General features: G+C 40.5%; 1 protein-coding gene and 1 long non-coding RNA gene across 4 annotated transcripts in view; one reads left to right on the forward strand and one right to left on the reverse strand.

The window, feature by feature from the left end:
• The window catches only part of LOC127493426 (uncharacterized), a 68,539-nt gene extending 60,881 nt beyond the window's left edge, over positions 1-7,658 (reverse strand). Inside the window, exon 1 of the long non-coding RNA XR_007923563.2 lies at positions 7,349-7,658. This is a non-coding gene — a long non-coding RNA (uncharacterized lncRNA). The remainder of the gene's footprint in view (positions 1-7,348) is intronic.
• ZNHIT6 (zinc finger HIT-type containing 6) overlaps positions 7,600-18,500 on the forward strand; it is a 67,691-nt gene continuing 56,790 nt past the window's right edge. For all 3 annotated transcript variants that reach the window (XM_002715882.5, XM_051856298.2, XM_051856297.2), the window contains exons 1-5: positions 7,600-8,469; positions 9,539-9,604; positions 9,696-9,802; positions 9,926-10,011; positions 14,170-14,273. In XM_002715882.5, the coding sequence (XP_002715928.1) occupies positions 7,865-8,469; positions 9,539-9,604; positions 9,696-9,802; positions 9,926-10,011; positions 14,170-14,273 (968 nt within the window). In that variant the 5' untranslated portion in view covers positions 7,600-7,864. The remainder of the gene's footprint in view (positions 8,470-9,538; positions 9,605-9,695; positions 9,803-9,925; positions 10,012-14,169; positions 14,274-18,500) is intronic.

The raw sequence follows: 18,500 nt of genomic DNA on the forward strand, positions 1-18,500 counted from the left end.
TTGCTGATACTCCCAAGGGAATATGAGATCACAGGGGAAATTATTGCAACATCTGAGGAGTATAAATCCGTGAAAGGCTTTTTTCATAAAAAACTGGATAGTTTATACTAGAGGAACAGAATTAAAGGACCAAAAGAAAAATAAAGTGAAAGATTTTAAATGAGTGAGAAATACCTCTAAGGAGTTAAGGAAGGATATTAGAAATATGGAGTAGAATAATTAGCTGGAAACAATGGCTTTAAAAAAATATAGTGATTGATGGGGCTGGTGTTGTAGCATAGAGGGTAAAGCTGCTGCTGGCATCCCATATGGGCACTGATTTTTGTCCTGTCTGCTCCATTTCTGATCCATCTCTCTGCTAATGGCCTACAAAAAGCAGCAGAAGGTGGCCCAAGTTCTTGGCCCCTGCCACCCACATTGGAGACCCAGATGAAGGTCCTGGCTCCTGGCTTTGGCCTGGCCCAGCCCTGACCATTGCAGCCGTCTGGAGAGTAAACTAGTAGATATGAGATCTCTCTCTCCCTCCCTTTCCCCTTCCACCTCTACCTCTCCCCCACTCCCTCTCCACCTCCCCTCTCCCTCTCCCTGGTACACTTTCAAATGAATAAATAAATTTTTGAAAAATATATTGTAATTGAAAAGAATGGCTGGGTTGACTAACAGGTGGGATAGTATCAACAAAAAAAAAAATAGTAGGTAGAAGTTGGAAAATAAGGACATGGAATCATAAAAGTTAAAAGGAATGGGGAGAACTCTGAAAAAAAAAAAAAAAAAAAAAAAAAAAACAACCTGACAAAATTACCAGAAAGGAAAAAACTGGTACTGCTTGACATACAAAGGTTTGTATCCCAATAAATCCATTGTAAATTGAAACTATAATTCAAAAAAGCACTTGATACACTTAACCCACCAATCAAAATAGTTTATCACCATATTACACTGTAGAATATCCATTATTAACACTTATGATGGTGTGACTGACTAGCAGTCATGGCTTGTTCCAGCTGCCAAGCATGCCAATAAGATATTATATGGCATATTGCTAACCCGGGAAAATACCACAGTTCAAAGTATAGGTTTTCACAAAATATACATTGCTCTCTGTTGTGGTTTGAAAGTAATTTGCCTCCTCTGAAACTCATGTGAAATTTGATTGCCTTTTTGATGGTCTTGGGAGATAAGGGTATTTAAGGAGTGATTAAGAGGGATTAATGCCTTTCTTTCAACAACGAATTTTCACTCTTGCAAGATCAGATTAGTACAGCACAAGCAGGTTATTAAAAAGTGAGGCTGCCACTCATGTTTCTCCTCTTCTGCATGTGCCCACTTTACTTCTGTTTTCTGCCATTTGATTACATACAAGACTCTCATCAGATGTGGCCAGCTGATTTTTTTTTTTTTTTTTTTTTGACAGGCAGAGTCGACAGTGAGAGAGGGAGAGAGACAGAGAGAAAGGTCTTCCTTTGCCATTGGTTCACCCTCCAATGGCCGCTGCGGCCGGTGCACCGCGCTGATCCAAAGCCAGGAGCCAGGTGCCTCTCCTGGTCTCCCATATGGGGTGCAGAGCCCAAACACTTGGGCCATCTTCCACTGCACTCGCGGGCCACAGCAGAGAGCTGGACTGGAAGAGGGGCAACGGGGACAGAATCTGGCACCCCGACCGGGTCTAGAACCCAGTGTGCTGGTGCTGCAGGTGGAGGATTAGCCTATTGAGCTGCGGCGCTGGCCGCCAGCTGATCTTGAACTCCATCTTACAGACCCAGAATCCAAATAAGGTTCTTTCCCTTATATATTTCCTCCGTCTCCCTCTCCCTCTCATTTTACCTCTCCCTCCTCCCTCTTCCTCTTTTCCTTGGGTGCAGGGGCCCAAGCACTTGAGCCATCCCCCAATGCTTTCCCAGGCCACAAGCAGAGAGCTCGATCAGAAGAGGAGCAGCCAGGATTCGAACTGGTGTCCAAATGGGATGCTGGTGCTGCAGGCAGAGGCTTAACCTACATCGCCATAATGCTGGCCCCACAAGAATGATCTTGAAAAGAAAGCACAATCAAAGCAATGGGTACCAAGAGGCGGAGTGGTCCAATCAAAGCAGAAGTGGACCAGGCAAGAGCAAAGCTCAACACAACGGTTTTGGAGGATACTTGAAGTATTTTCTTTGTTGACTTTCCAGAGGCCAAAGGATGGTGACATCCATTTCTTATGAGAGGGTTTTGAAAAGGCTAGTCAAAGCTTTAGCAAAAATCACCCTGAAAAGGTTCAGCAGTCACTCATTCTCTAACAGATTACTCCTGCTCATTCCTTTCACCCAGCAGGGGAAATTTTGTGAGATTTTTGACAGAGAATTATTAGGCATTCGCCTTACCATCTGATTTGGCTTCTTCTGATTTCTTTTTGCTGTCTAAACAAGAAAATCTTTAAAGACATACATTTGTCTTCAATTAGTAATGTTAAAGATTGCTTTGACCTGGTTAAATTCAAGGACCCTAAGTTCTTTAGGGGCAGACTAAATGGCCTGTCTCACTGCTTACAAAAGTGTCTTAAAATTTATGGAGCTTATGTTGAAAAATAAAGTTCATATTTTTAATTTGTATCTTTTAATTTCTTTTTCCCATGCTTTTTGAAGTCTCTTTGAAAATTTAGCACAAGACATGCAAAAACTTGCATATGTATACTGAAATCTACAGAGCATAGTTAAGTGAAATTAAAGACTTCTAAATAAATGGACAACTTTCTACTTTCATTGCTTTTAAGACATGCTATCGTTAGGATGCCAATTCTCCCCAAATTGATATATGTATTCCACAAAATCTCTACCAAAATCCCAGCAAGCTCTTTTTGTAGAAATTGATTTACCGGTAACATTTATATTGAAATGTAGAGAACCTAGAATAGCCAATAAAATTTTCAGTAAGAAAAACTTACACTGCCTGGCTTGGAAATTTACTATAGTTATGATCAAGAGAGTGTGCATTGGTGTAGGATATACATTTAGATTAGTGAAACAGAATATGAAGACCATAAATAATACCCACATATTTAAAATCAAGTGATGTTTTAAAAGGTTAAGGCAGTTGAAGGGGAAAGGAAACTTTTCAACAAATGATGCTTTGACATAAAATACCCACATATTAAAAAAGAACTTAAATCACTAGAAAAGAAAACTAAAATTGGATTATTGACCCAAATTTGATAGCTAATACTATAAAACTTCTAGAAAACAGAGGAGAAAATGTTCAAAATCTTGGGTTAGGAAAAAATATTAGTGTTACATGAAAAAATTCATTTAAAAATGATGAATTGCATTTGATTGAAATGTAACAGTTTTGCACTGTAAAAATTCAACTAAGAAAATGACAAGCCATAGACTGGGGGAAAATTTCTGCTAACCATATGAGGACTTGGCATTAATGATCTATTTCTGTGTAACAATTAACTATAAACTTAGCAGTTTAAAAAATTTATTATTTCACACAGCTTCTGGGTGTCAGGAATCTGAGTGCAGCTGCTGGCCACATCTATAATCATGTCAAAGCTGGATAAGTAATGGAGATTTTTCTTCCAAGCTAACTCACATAACAATCTGCAGGCCTCGGTTACTTGCTAGTTGCTGGCCAGTATATTAGCTTTTGGGGGCTGCTGTAATAAAATAGAACACACTGAATGGCTTACACTACAAAAATTTAATTTCTCATAGTTCAGTGAGCTAGACGTCCAAGACGAAGATGTCAGCAGATTTCTTGTTTTGCTTCTGGGGCCTCTCTTGATGGCACACAGAGGCACCTTCTCCCTGAACCTTCACACGGTCCTTTCCCAGTGTGCACATCCATGGTGCCTCTTGTTGCATCCAAACTGCCTTTTCTAAATGGGTACCACTCAGACTGGATTAGGGCCAGCCTAACAGCCTCATTTTAGCTTTATCACTTCTTCAAGTCAAGTGCCCTACCTCCAAATATAGCTACATTCTGAATTTTGCAGGGACACAACTCAATCAATAACAGTCAAAAACTTCAGCTTCCTACGACATGGAACTCTAAGATTTCTCACAACTTGGCAGCTTGCTTCCCCAAGACTGAGGGGTCTAACAAAGAAAACAAAAGAGCCAGTGTCTAAGACTGAAAGCACAGCCTTTTTTTTCCAAACCTAATTTCAGAGATGACATAATATTTCTTCTGCTTCTATATGCTATCAGTAACATACACCAATCCTGGAACACTTGTAATACTGTATGAATATTCCATATAGTAATATGAATATTAGGTGGAGAATCACTGAGAAACACCTTGGCAGTTGTCTACAACAGATTTGTATTCATAATATATAAAGAACTACTATGAGTACAATTTGATAATAAAAAGGGAAATAGGGGCAGGCATCCAGTGCCAGTTAAGACATTGCTTGGGACACCCATGTCCCATATTGGAGTGCCTGGGTTTAAGTCTCAGTTCTGCTTCCAGTTCCAGCTTCCTGCTAACGCATACCCTAGGGGAAAGTCATAATGGCTCAAGTAGTTGGTCCCTGTCCCTCATGTTGGAGACCTGGATTGAGTCCCAGCTCTTATCTTCAGCTTGGCTCAACCCTGGCTGTTGTAGGCATGTGGGGAATGAACCAGCAGATGGCATATTCTCCCCTCTCTCTCCCTCTCTCTCTGTCTTTCAATAAAATAAATAAGTAAATAATTTCAGAAAAAGATCAATAAGCTTACTAAAATAGGCAAGAAATTTGAATTAATGTTTCATTAAACAAAATATATGAATGATCAGTTAGTATATGGACAGATGCTCAACATCAGTAGTCATTAATGAAATGCAAATTAAAAAATTAAATTTACAATAAGATACCACTACACACTGATAATAAAAAAAATGACAATTTCAAGTGTTGGCAAGGATGTGGAGGAGCTGGAATCTTTAGCCAGTGGCAATGTAAAACAGTATAGCTACTTTCCAACCTTTAATAATTTTTATTTTATTTTTATTTATTTAAAAGGCAGAGAGAGAGACAGGAAGATCCTCTATCTGCTGGTCTGCTCCCAAATGCCCATAGCATCCAGGGCCTGGTCAGGCCACAGTCAGGAGCCCAAAACTCAATCTAACTTTTTCCCATAGGTGGCAGGGACCCAGGAACTTGAGCCATCACTTGCTGCCTCTTGAGATGCATAGTATGAACTGTTGTGCCAAATGTCTTTCCCAGCAGAGCTATTTTCAAAAACAACTTGCCCATTCTTAAAACTTACAATATGACCCAACCATTCCATCCTAAGTATCTGCTCAAGGACAGAGAAAACATGTCCACATAAAGACTTGCCTATGAGTATAGAAGCATAATTATTCATAATAGCCCAAACTGGAAATGATCTAAATGTCTATCACATGAGTGACCAAACATGGTATATTCATACAATGGAATACTGTTCATCAACTAAACTCTCCAAACTTATTTCAGGGCTCTGTCCAGTGCCCCGACTAAGACTTCAGAACTACCTTCCTTCTATTTGGTGCAGCTGGAAATCACCACTTAGGACATTTGCATCCTATATCAGACTGCCTTGTTGATTCCCAGGTTCTCTGCTTCCACTCCAGCTTCCTGCTAATGCAGCCCAGGAGGCAGCAGATGATGGTACAAACTCACACGGGAGACCCAGATTGAGTTCCATGCTCCTGACTTCAGCCTGGCCATCCCTGGCTGTTGCAGACATTTGGGGGAAAAAACAGACTGAAGATCTCTGTCCCTCTACTTTTCAAACAAAATGAAAACAAAACAAAACAAAAAAAATCCCATTCCCTGTGTAAATGCCCTGCAAAGGAATAAGAGTCTGAGAGGGTAGCACAAAGCAGTGCACTTAAGAAACCATTATTTTGAAAGTTACTCATGCAGCAAGGTAAATATGTATCTCACAGACACTAAGCAAACATTAGGTAAGAGCGCTTAATGCCAGCAATTAATAATGGTAATTTTTAGAAGTACTAGAAAAAGATGTAAGGGTGGTTTTGGTTTTTGTGTGAGTATATACATATATATATGTTTAGTTTTACTCCTAGGCATTGTAATTTTGTCCTACTCTTTATGTATTTATTTTGACAGGCAGAGTGGACAGTGAGAGAGAGAGACAGAGAGAAAGGTCTTCCTTTGCCGTTGGTTCACCCTCCAATGGCCGCCACGGCCGGCGCACCGCACTGATCCGAAGCCAGGAGCCAGTTGCTTCCTCCTGGTCTCCCATGGGGTGCAGGGCCCAAGGACTTGGACCATCCTCCACTGCACTCCTGCGCCACAGCAGAGAGCTGGCCTGGAAGAGGGGCAACCGGGACAGAATCCGGCGCCCCGACCGGGACTAGAAACCGGTGTGCTGGCGCCGCAAGGCGGAGGATTAGCCTAGTGAGGATTAGCCTAGTGAGCCATGGCGCCGGCCTACTCTTTAAATAATATATACATAGGGCCCCGCGCTATGGCGCGTCGGGTTAAAGCCCTGGACTGAAGCACTGGCATCCCATATGGGTGCCAGTTCTAGTCCCAGCTGCTCCACTTCTGATCCAGCTCTCTGCTATGGCCTGAGAAAGCAGCAGAAGATGGCCCAAGTCCTTGGGCCCCTGCACCCTTGTGGGAGACCCAAGGGAAGCTCCTGGCTCCTGGCTTTGGATCGGTGAAGCACCAGCTGTTTTGGCCATCTGGGGAGTGAACCAGCGGATGGAAGACCTCTCTCTGTCTCTACCTCTCTGTAACTCTTTCAAATAAATTTTTAAAACAAATCTTTTAAAAATAATATAAAGTGTGGCCGGCGCCGTGGCTCAATAGGCTAATCCTCCACCTTGCGGCGCCGGCACACCCGGTTCTAGTCCCGGTTGGGGCGCCGGATTCTGTCCCGGTTGCCCCTCTTCCAGGCCAGCTCTCTGCTATGGCCAGGGAGTGCAGTGGAGGATGGCCCAGGTGCTTGGGCCCTGCACCCCATGGGAGACCAGGAAAAGCACCTGGATCCTGGCTCCTGCCATCGGATCAGCGCGGTGCGCCGGCTGCAGCGGCGGCCATTGGAGGGTGAACCAACGGCAAAGGAAGACCTTTCTCTCTCTGTCTCTCTCTCTCACTGTCCACTCTGCCTGTCAAAAATAAAAAAAAATAAAAATAAAAAAATAATATAAAGTGTTCTTTCAATGAACCTATAGAATACTGGCACTGGGGAACAGATATGAGGGCTGTTTAAAGTGTTGAAAGAATCAAACAGCGTCCCTTCTATCTGAAACCTATCGCGATCCCTAGTAATATCGACCATCATATACTGAATTCGTGTTAAATCACGGCTAGCTGGTTCTCACGCATGACTCATCTTCGCAGGAGCACTAGGAAGGCTGCAATACCAACCTTGCCACGGGTGAAGACACTGAGGCTTGGAAAGGCGTAACTTTGCGTGTCCTCTATTTTTATAGATTGGATTTAACTGTTGATACCGATTAGGGTGGGTCTTCACATTTCACGACTGCAAGCGTTCGGATTCCCTCTCTTCACGCCGAGAACGTCAAGCTTTGCACTGGGGAAGTGGAGTGCGGTCCGCTACCCACCGGCTCCAGCGTGCACAGTAGCCCCGCCCCAGAGGCGGGAGTCCCACAGGGTGTGGCCTCACGCAGGCCCTCTCGGAGGATCCGGGACGGACCGCCGCAGAGCCGTAAAGAGCGCTAAAAGTCGTAAAGTGGCGAAGTGCGGAAGCGTGGTTTTACGGCGGTCCCGGAGATCTCAAGCACAGGCGTTTTTGGCTTCTGCTTGCCGGTGTGGTACGCACGTGGGAGGGTTTCTGTGTTGGCAGCTGGTAATTCTTCCTGCTCTCGTGGAGCGCCCACATTGCAAGACGGAGTGACGGCGGAGGCCGGCGGTCGTGAGCTGATGGAGTTCGCTGCGGAAAGTGGAGGGACCTCGGAAGGAGGTCTCCGGAGGGTAGCTGAGGGGGCGCGGCTCTGTCCGGAGTCAGAGGGGGAGAGAGACAGGGACTTACCTGGGATGCCAGATGGACTGACAGAAGTGAGGAAGACAGAGGATGAAGAGGAAGGGGGTGGACAAAGGGCAGAGGAAATGCGAATGGACTTGACGGTTGTGAAGCAAGAAATTATGGACTGCTCGGATGCAGAAGAAGGCGTGACGGGTGGCCAGGGGGTAAAGCAGGAGGCGGAGGATGAGAAAGCAGGTGTATTGGAGGTGAAGCAGGAGGTGGACCACAGTTTGTTGGTGAAAAAAGAGAGGGTGGATGAACTAGAGGTGAAGGAAGAGGGGATAGACTGGCCGGAAGTGAAGGGAGAGAGGGAGGCCAAGTTGGAGATAAAAGAGGAGCTGTGTGTTGGGGCGAGCGTAAAAGAGGAGAAGGTGCTGGACGGGGAGCATGTGAAAGAAGAGAAGGATTTCCTGGAGAAAGCAGTGACGGATGACTCAAAGGATAGCGAAGAGCCGCAGGTGAACGCCTCGGTGGGCTGCAAGCGGAAGCTGGCCATGTCAAGGTAGGGCAGCGGGAAATCCCGTTGAGGCAGTAAAACTGTGGAGTCCTGTGTTGCCCAGAGTGAAGGAACGCACCATCCGCAGAAGGTGGAGTAAGGAACAGTAGGCGCAAGTTTGGTTTCCCGGAGTCCGAGTAAGATTCCAGGAGGGAAGGGGTTGGAAAGGGAGAGGTGTTGCCAGCCAGAAGATTCAGTGGCAGTGTCTAATGAGTAGTGACCAAGTTAGGAAGTAAAAACTCTGGGGACCAGAAGACCCTTTGGAGCCGGATCTGCTAACTTAGTAATGTTCTTGACTCCTTATTCTTTTGTGAGAGAACTGAGGGAGTCTAATAAAACCAACAGTGATGAAGTGGGCTATGTTAAAATTAGATCAAAATGCAGTTGAACTCAGCTGTCAAGCTTCTATATGGGTACGGCGAACATGTGATCATGTGACAACATGGGAAATCAGTAATCGTCAAATTCTTGGGAACATTGCTGTCTAGGACACAGTGGACCAAATAGAAGAAATGTAGTTATGTGGTCAGCATTCAGAACTTCTAGAAGAGCAGGTGACAAGAACTGATGGGTAGTAACATTTCTAGGTTATTTTGATTCCCATCCTAGGTTAGGATTGGAGTTGAGGAAAAAAGATGCTACAGCTACCTTGTAAATTTGACTGGGTCTAATACTGCATTCTATTTCTTGTGTGTGTGCTTTTAAAATATAAAAACATAGCCCATAGTTTGGACCTCTGGCACACACTTACTATTAGATTGCCAGGAATTACAAGTTAAAATATTAGTGAATAATCCCATCTCTGATTAACGTAGAAAAAAAAAAAAAAGAGTCAAAAGTGAGGTGATTTGTAAAATAATTTAACACATATTTTCTTGAATTATGTGTCATTAACATTGTATTTGGACACAGTTTCGAGGATTTTCAAACTGAAAGGTATTAAATATCAGATTACTTTTACTTTATTCATTATATATCTAGAAATTGTAACATTTGAATCCACATTCAAAGTTTATAAATAGGTAAGTAGAATTAATGTTTAATAAGTCAATAAGTTCTGTGTGAACTTTTATAGGTGTGAAACTTGTGGTACAGAAGAAGCAAAGTACAGATGTCCACGTTGTATGCGATACTCCTGCAGGTATGTATGTCACTTCTTTCCTTATTACCTGTGCCTTTACCTGTGTCTTTCTTGCTTTAAAATATAAAAGCACTTCCTCTTTGTTCTTCAGTTTGCCCTGTGTAAAGAAACACAAAGTGGAACTGACATGTAATGGAGTTAGAAATAAAACTGCATATGTTTCCATACAACAGTTTACTGAAATGAATCTACTAAGTGGTAAGCCATCTTAAATATATATATATATATATATATATATATATGTAGCAGGTTGATGTCTACCGGTCATTAGTAGATGTCATTTGTTTATTTTCTAATTAAAATTTCTAATTGAAATTTTAGATTATAGATTTTTGGAAGATGTGGCAAGAACAGCAGACCATATTTCTAGAGATATTTTCTTAAAAAGACCAATAAGCAATAAACATGTAAGTATCCTAATTTCTTACAGTTATAATTTCTTCCACTTTCATTTTTTTCCCCCTTAATTAAGTGACTGCTGTGGTTTGAGCTATTATAGTTACTAGGGCTGCAGTAGTAACCAAAAATACTGTAGAGTTTATATTATACTGGGACAGAGAAGAAATGAGTGGGAGAGACAGAAGGTGAATAGAGAAACAAATATAATTTCAGAGCAAGTTAAATGCTTGTAAAATATATAGTTCACGAGATTAAAGAGAATGAAAATGCTATTTGTTAGAAGATAATCAGAGTACTATTTTCAATACAGTGGTCAGCAAAAGCATGAGAGATTTCCATAGTGATCTGAATGATAGGAAAGAGATGGTCATGTGACTTGAGGCAGACTGTTACAGGTAGAGATGAATGCAAAAGTAAGCATCTGAGAAGGTTGGTTGGTTCAGGGAATTAAAAGAGGGGCAGAGTGACTGAAGTAAGTAAAGAAGAGAATGTGGAACAGAGAGTTAGGGAAACCAGGGTGTTCCGAATGTAGTCTAAGGAAAAATGGAAACTTTTAGTTATTAACAAGTGATTCAAGTCCAGTTTTGAAGGAAGTGCTAGCAGGACTTACTGTTCTGATGAATTTGATTTTCATACTCTTGCATCCCCTTTTTATTCCTTAAGCACTTTGTAAAATTTGAAATACTTTCCCAAGTAATATTATTCTAAATCTTTGTTATTTCTGTCTTCAATCACATCATAGAATTATGTTCATTTTTCAGAACATTTTAGTATTGAAGAATTTTAATACTAATTAAATAACTTTCTTTGTTGGTACAGACATGACATTACCCATATTTATTTTGTAAAGATTTTATTTATTTGAAAGGCAGAGTTGCATACACAGGGAGAGACCTAGAGAGAAGTCTTCCATCCACTGGTTCACTCCCTAAGTGGCCACAGTGGCCAAAGCTGAGACTGTCTGAAGCCAGGAGCCAGGAGCTGCTTCTGGTCTCCAACACGGGTGCAAGGGCCCAAGCACTTGGGCCATCTTCTTCAGCTTTCCCAGGCCATAGCAGAGAGATGGATCAGAAGAGGAGCACTGGGACAGAACCAGCATCCATATGAATGCCAGTGCCACAGGAGGATGCTTAACCTGCTACACCGCATCGCCAGCCCTGACATTACGTATATCTTGAAACTACTGCTGATTGACTATTTTTTCTCAAGTTTAATTAGTTAGAATTAAAATTCTACCTGAAGATAAATTAATTTTTTATTATGAAATAAGCATACATGTAAAAAATTATGAATTAGAAATACAATTTAATGAATAATTATAAAGTGACCATGTTTATATCTACCCAGTGTAGAATTAGACCATAACCAGCTTTCCAAAAAGTTACCTGCCAACTTCTTGTGCTCTTCCTTCATCTCTTTTCATTTCTGAATGTTGTCTCTTAGGTTCATGTCCCAGTTTATGTGTCCATTCTTTTGTTCTTAGACTTTTTAATGACAAAAAAATCTAGAAACTGTGCTACTATGAACACTTGTGCTTTTGATTGCAGTTTGTGGGGGCTGGTGCTGTGGTGTACTGGGTAAAGCCACCACCTGCAGTGCTGGCATCCCATATGGGTGCTGGTTCGAGTCCTGGCTGCTCCACTTCCCATACGGCTCTCTGCTATGGCCTGGGAAAGCAGTGGAAGATGGCCCAAGTCCTTGGGCCCCTATAATCGCATGGGAGACCCAGAAGAAGCTCCTGGCTCCTGGCTTTGGTCAGCTCAGCTCTGGCTATTGCAGCCAACTGGGGAGTGAGCCAGTGGATTAAAGACCTCTCACTCTCTCTTTCTCTCTCACACACTCTCACTCTCTCTCTCTCTCTCTCTCTCTCTCCCTCCCCCCCCCTTTAAAAAATCTCTTTAAAAAAAAAACTCTTTAAAAAAAAAAACTCTCTTAAAAAAAAGATTTATTTATTTATTTGAAGGTCAGAGTTACAGAGAGAGGAGAGAGAGAGAGAGAAAGAGAGAGAATAGTCTTCCATTCGCTGGCTCACTCCCCAGTTGGCTGTAACAGCCGGAGCTGCGCTGATCTGAAGCCAGGAGCCAGGAGCTTCTGGATCTCCCACGCAGGTACAGGGGCCCAAGCACTTGGGCCATCTTCTACTGCTTTCCCAAGCCATAGCAGAGAGCTGGATTGGAAGAGGAGCAGCCAGGTCTTGAACCGGCACCCATATGGGATGCTGGCACTTCAGGCCAGGGCGTTAACTCACTGCGCCACAGACCCAACCCCAAATAAATAAATCTTTAAAAAAAAAAAAAAAAGAATTACAGTTTACATATGCACATGTTTTTTTCTGGTATTTGTACTTGGGTGAGGAATTTCTTTGTGTGGAGTATTCATACCTTCATCTTCAGTTTGTCTAATTGACATCAAGACCTTTTCTAAAGTGGTTATACATACCAGTTTACACCCCCACCAGAAGTGTGTAAATGTATGCATTCTTACATTCTCTATAATACTTTTTAGTCAGAACTTTTGTCAGTCTGATGACTATGTAATTTTTGTGATTTAAAATTTGCACAAGCCTTTTGTTTTTTAGAATTATAGGGAGTAGGGAATGTCTTCATCTGCTAGTTTGCTCCACAGTGGCCACAACAGCAGGGTCTGGGCCAGGCCAAAAGCTGGGAGCCGGGGACTCTATCCAGGTCTCCCATATGGGTAGCAGGGGCCTAATTACTTGAGCCATTTTCCACTGCCTTCCCAGGTGCATTAGCAAAGAGCCAGGGGGAAAGTGGAGCAGCCAAGACTCTTAACTGGTGCTTATATGTGATGCTGATGGCCATGTTGGCTCCTTAACTTTGCCATCTGATTCTTGGAATGGTTAAACACTCTTCAAACATTTTACTTATTTCTATGGATTTCCTCTTTTGTGGAATGCCTGTTCAAGTCTTTTGCTCATCTTTTCATTTGTTAACTTTCTTTACCCTGCTGGTTTATAGAAAATCTTTGTATTTCTTGGATACTAGTAAAGAACTGATCATATATTACAGTTATCTTCTGTTCTGTGGCTTATTTTTTCACTCTATAGTGTCTTTGGAGAAAAATATTATTAAATTTTAATAAGCCAAATTTTTCATTTGTTTTCTTTAAGTTGATAGTTATATGTGTTTATAAAGAAATTCTTCCCTATTTTGAAGTTATGAAGATACTCTCCCGTAATTATTTTCTGAAAGCATATAGTATTATATTTCACACATATGTCCTTTAAACTGCCTGCAGTTGATCTTATAAAGTAGAAGTCCCTTTGACTTTCCATAAGGATAATCCAGTTCTTCACACCAATATTTCAAAGTTCATCCTTTCTTTACCGCTCTGCAGGACCACCTTTGTCATATATCAAGCATTCAGATGCTTGGGACAGTATCTGGTCTGTCTATTCCATTCTGTTGGTTTACTTATCTATACTTTATTGTAGTTTTTTTCTTTTGCAAATTAAATAAATTTAAATGACACATAATAATTCTACATATTTATAGGATATAGTATGTTGGTTAGATACATATATACAATGAGTAATGATCGAAACCCAGTAATTTATATACCCAACTTCTCAAACATTTTCTATCAGGACATTTCAAAATCAATCCTTCTAGCCATTTGGAAACCTACAGTAAATTATTGTTAACTAGTCATCACACTGAGCAATAAAACACTAGAACTTCTTCCTCCTATGTTACTGTGTTTTTGTACCCATCACCAACCTCTCTCTGTCCTCTCTAATTGTTTTTTAACTGAAATTTGTTATCTGTTAGTCCCCCCATTTTACTCATGGGTGAAAGTATAGATAGCTATTCAGTGCTGTTTGCATTTGTTCGGGTTTCCTTTAACATCTCTTTGTATGTAATTTTCTCAGTAAATGTCTTACATGTGTTTGTTAGAATTCTTCCTGAGCACTTAATTTTTGCTGCTGTTTTAACTGGGCATCTTTTAAATTTTTTATTATCTGTTGGTGTAATGTGAATGAGGATTTTTTTTTTTAATTTTTATTTGAGAGGCAGTGGGAGACACATGTATATGTGTATGTATATGTGTATGTGTGTGAAACATGGTAAGTAATGGTTTTGAACATTGTATTACTTCTGATATTTAAAGTGTTTTAAATTTTAAATTTCTATTTGTTTTGGCAGATGTACTTTTTGAAAAATCGTGCCCGAAGGCAAGGTATTAATCTAAAACTTTTACCCAATGGATTCACCAAGAGGAAAGAGAATTCAACATTCTTTGATAAAAAGTAAGTTTCTAGATTCTTTTTTAGTATATCAGTTGTTATGATTTGACAGGTATATCCTTTAAGGCTTGGTTTGTTAGAGAATATTGCTATCCAATGCGTGATCTCTAGATTTACAAGATAACTGTGGTAATTGCATGTCATGTGACTCATACAATTTTGGGCTTGCATTTTATGAGTGTGTGTTAATAATGTTAATAGAAAATCATCAGATATCTTATGACATGCACTTGTTGTGATTTATTTTAGTAGGCATGAATTAGAGTTTGTACAAGCTCCTCAATGATACCAATTGTTTGGAAAACATGCTTTGAGTAGCATTGCTCTAGAACACTGAAATTTGTCCATTGGAAATAAACTGTTTCTGAGAATTAGGATACCATGAAAATATTTCAGGGACTTTATGGATAAAGTGGTGAGTTTAAGTTGGAACAGTTCAGCTATTATATCATCCTTCGTACATTTTGTCAAAGATAACTTGTTTGTAGATGCACAGATTGATTTCTGGCGTTTCTATTCTGTTCCATTCGTCTATCCATCTGTCTTTGTACAGTACCAGGCTGTTTTGATTATAACTGCCCTGTAGTATATCTTTTAAATCTGATACTGTGATGTTTCCAGCTTTGTTTTTGTTGTATACAATTGCATTAGCTATTCGGGGTCTCCTGTGTGTCTTTTGAATTTCAGCATCATTTTTTCTGTGTCTTTAGAAGAATGTCCTTGGTATCGCATTGAATCTGTAAATTGCTCTTGGTTATATGGACGTTTTGATGATATTAATTCTTCCAATCCATAAACATGGAAGATTTTTCCATTTTTTTTAATCTTCTCTCTTCCTTTCTTTAATTGTTTTTTAAATTTTTATTTATTTATTTATTTTTGGCAGGCAGAGTTAGACAGTGTGAGAGAGAGAGAGAGAAAGGTCTTCCTTTTCCATTGGTTTACTGTTGATTTCCATCTTCATTGCATTGAGGTCAGAGAAGATACATGGTGTGATTTTGATTTATTTTTAAATATTCTGATACTTGCTTTATGGCCTAGTATGTGGTCTCTCCTAGAGAAAGTTCCATGCACTGGTGAGAAGAATGTTTATTCTGCATCTGTAGGATGAAAATTTCTGTAGATATCTGTTAGGTTCTTTTGGTCCATAGTATCGATTAACTCTGTTGTTTGTTGACTTTCTGTGTAGTTAATTTGTCCATTACTGAAAGTGGAGTATTGAAGTCCCCTATACTGTTATATTGGAGTATATCTCCCTTTAGATCCATTAACATTTGTTTTAAATATCCAGGTGCCCTTTAATTAGGTGCACGTACATTTATAATAGTCACATCTTCCTGTTAAATTGATCCCGTAATCATTACATAGTGCCCTTCTTTGTCTATTTTAATAGTTTTCATGTTAAAGTCTATTTTGTCTGATATTAGAATGGCTACATCAGCTGTTTTGGTTTCTGATAGCATGGAATATCTTTTTCCATCTTTTCATTTCCAGTCTGTGGGTATCTGTTGGTGAGCTGTGTTTCTTTTAGGCAGCAAATAGTTGGGTTTTGTTTTTTAATCCATTCAGCCACTCCACTGTATGTCTTTTTCCTGGAGAGTTGGGGGCATTCACATTCAAGGTGACTATAGATACCTAATGACTTGGGCCTGCCATTTTCCCATAAATATTCCTATTGTTTACTTTGGATTTCCTTTGAGATTTTTTTACCTTTGCTTTTTTTTTTTTTTTTTTTTTTTTTTTTTGGAAAGGCAGAGTTAGTGAGAGAGACAGAGAGAAAGGTCTTCCTTCCATTGGTTCACTCCCCAAGCCAATTGAGCCATGGCACCGGCCACGTTTGCTTTCTTTCATGGTGACGACCATGTTTCTGTGTTTCTCTGTGTAGCATGTCCTTAAGCATCTTTTGTAAGGCTGGGTGGGTGGTGACAAATTCCTTCAATTTCTGTTTGTTATGGAAGGTCTTTATTTCACCTTCATTCGTAAATGAGAGGTTTTCAGGGCACAGTATTCTGGGTTGACATTTTTTTTCTCTTAAGACTTGGACTATATCTTGCCATTTCTCCTAGCCTGTAGGGTTTCTGATGAGAAGTTATCTGTGAATGTAATTGGAGATCCTCTGAAAGTAATCTGCCGTTTCTCTCATGCACATTTTAGAATCTTTTCTTTATGTTTTACTGTGGAGAGTTTGACTACAGTGTTTCGTGGTGAAGATCTTTTCTGGTCATGTCTGTTAGTAGTACTATGTGCTTTCTGTACTTGGACGTCCCTTTTTCTCTCCAATTTGGGAAAGTTTTCTGTAATTATTTCACTAAAAAGGCCTTCTAATTCATTCTCTCTTTCCTTGCATACAGGAACTCCTAAGACCTATATGTTGGGTTATTTGATATTATCCTATAGATCTCTACCACTGTTTTTAGTTTTCTAATTTCTTCTTTTTTGGGTCTGACTGTAAAATTTCCAGATTTGTCTTTATCTCAGATATTCTTTCTTCTGCCTCACCAAGTCTATAGTTAAGGCTTTCCACTGCATTTTTATTTGTTCTATGAATTCTTCATTTCCAATATTTCATTTTGATTTCTCTTTAAAATCTCAATTTTGTGGGAAAATTTTCATTCATGTCATGTACAGATTTCTTTAGTTCATGAATTTGCTTCTGATTAATTCTACAATCAATTTTTTGAATTCTGTTTCTGGCATTTCCTTGGTTTCTTCATCTTCATATTCTAGTATTGAAGTGTTTTGATGTTTTGAGCACATCATATTGTCTTCCTTATTCTTGTTTCCTAAAAGGTTGCATATATTATTAGGCATCTGGTGATTCTTGTTGTTGTTGTTGTTTTCCTGTGATGGCTTTCATCTTTAAACTATGCCTCTGTGGCTTAGAGTACAGTGTCTGTTGTTTCACAGAGGCTTGTGGTCATGGAGCTCTGTTCAGTGCTTCAAGGTGAGGGTAGTTGTCCATGTTGACACCCAAGTTGGGCATGGTAAATCTTTTTTGTTTTTTTCCTTTTAGTGGAGGGGAGGCTTCCTCAGCTCTGTTGGCATAGTCTCACGCCACCTCCTCTACTCAAAGGAGACCAGTACTTGGGCGCTGGCCCCGGTGGTTACAGTTTTCATCCATGCTATCACAAGAACCACACAAAGGATTCTTGTAGTCCTCAGTATGATCATAGATCCTGCAGCAGTGACCCTCACCAGGAAATAAGGAAGACCCAAGTATGTAGAGCCGCCAACAGTGATTGTCCAAAGTCCGGGCCATACCCTACGCTCTCCCACACAGCCACAGTGTTTTCGCAGTCCCAGCACACAAGGCTCCCACAGTCACGAGCGCCCAGCCCTCTGTCAGTTTTCCCAGCCAGACTCAGGCATCTCCTGTCAGTTGGTGGGTGTGCAAACAGGAGCTGGCACAACTGTTGTATATATCCAAAAATGCAACATGCCCTCTCTCGGCTAGTTACAGGATGCTAGTGCTGGGGAAAGAGAAATGTACCCCCTTTTTTTTCTAGGTTAGCAGGTATACTGTTACCCATAGTGCTCCAAGCCCGACCCCTGCCAGGCTCTTCCTGCAGCTTTATTGCCAGTGGCTTAGGCTACTCCAGTCTGTTTTCACCTCACTCCACAGCTGGTGCTGAGGCTCTCAGCTGCTGGGGTCCTGAGTTGTGCACGTCCACCCGCTCCATGTAGGTCCACAGTGCCCCTCTAAATTTTTGGAGTTTCTTCTGCCATTTTCTCTCTAACTCTTACCTGTGACTGTGGTCTTTACACTTTTTTTTTTAACTATATTCCCCTATACTAGAGCAGTAAGTTCCCTCCCTATTCCACCATCTTGACTCTCTCTTCCCTTGTCATTTTCTAAAGAACACAATATAACAGCTATTCACATAGCATTAATTATAAGTAATCTACAGATGTTTTAAAGTATTCCAAAAGAAAAGCATAGGTTATATAAGAGACTAAAGCATCCTTGAATTTTGGAATCCTTGGGGGTCCAGCAAATAATGTCCATTGAACCCCAAAGGAGTGTACTATAATTAGCCAACTAAATTAGAATAATATCTTTTAAAAATCAAGATTGTAGGTGTAGAATCGGATCTTTTTGCTCTTCAACCTCTTAATAATTATGGGACCTTGATCAAGTTACTTTATTTCTCTGAACCTCATCTTTGTGAGCTATTGGTTAGGCTAGATAAACTTTAAGGTTCTTTCACAGTTTTACTATCCGAATATTGA

This window comes from Oryctolagus cuniculus, chromosome 7 (assembly GCF_964237555.1).
Source record: "Oryctolagus cuniculus chromosome 7, mOryCun1.1, whole genome shotgun sequence".
In the NCBI taxonomy this organism is placed as follows: Eukaryota; Metazoa; Chordata; class Mammalia; order Lagomorpha; family Leporidae; genus Oryctolagus; species Oryctolagus cuniculus.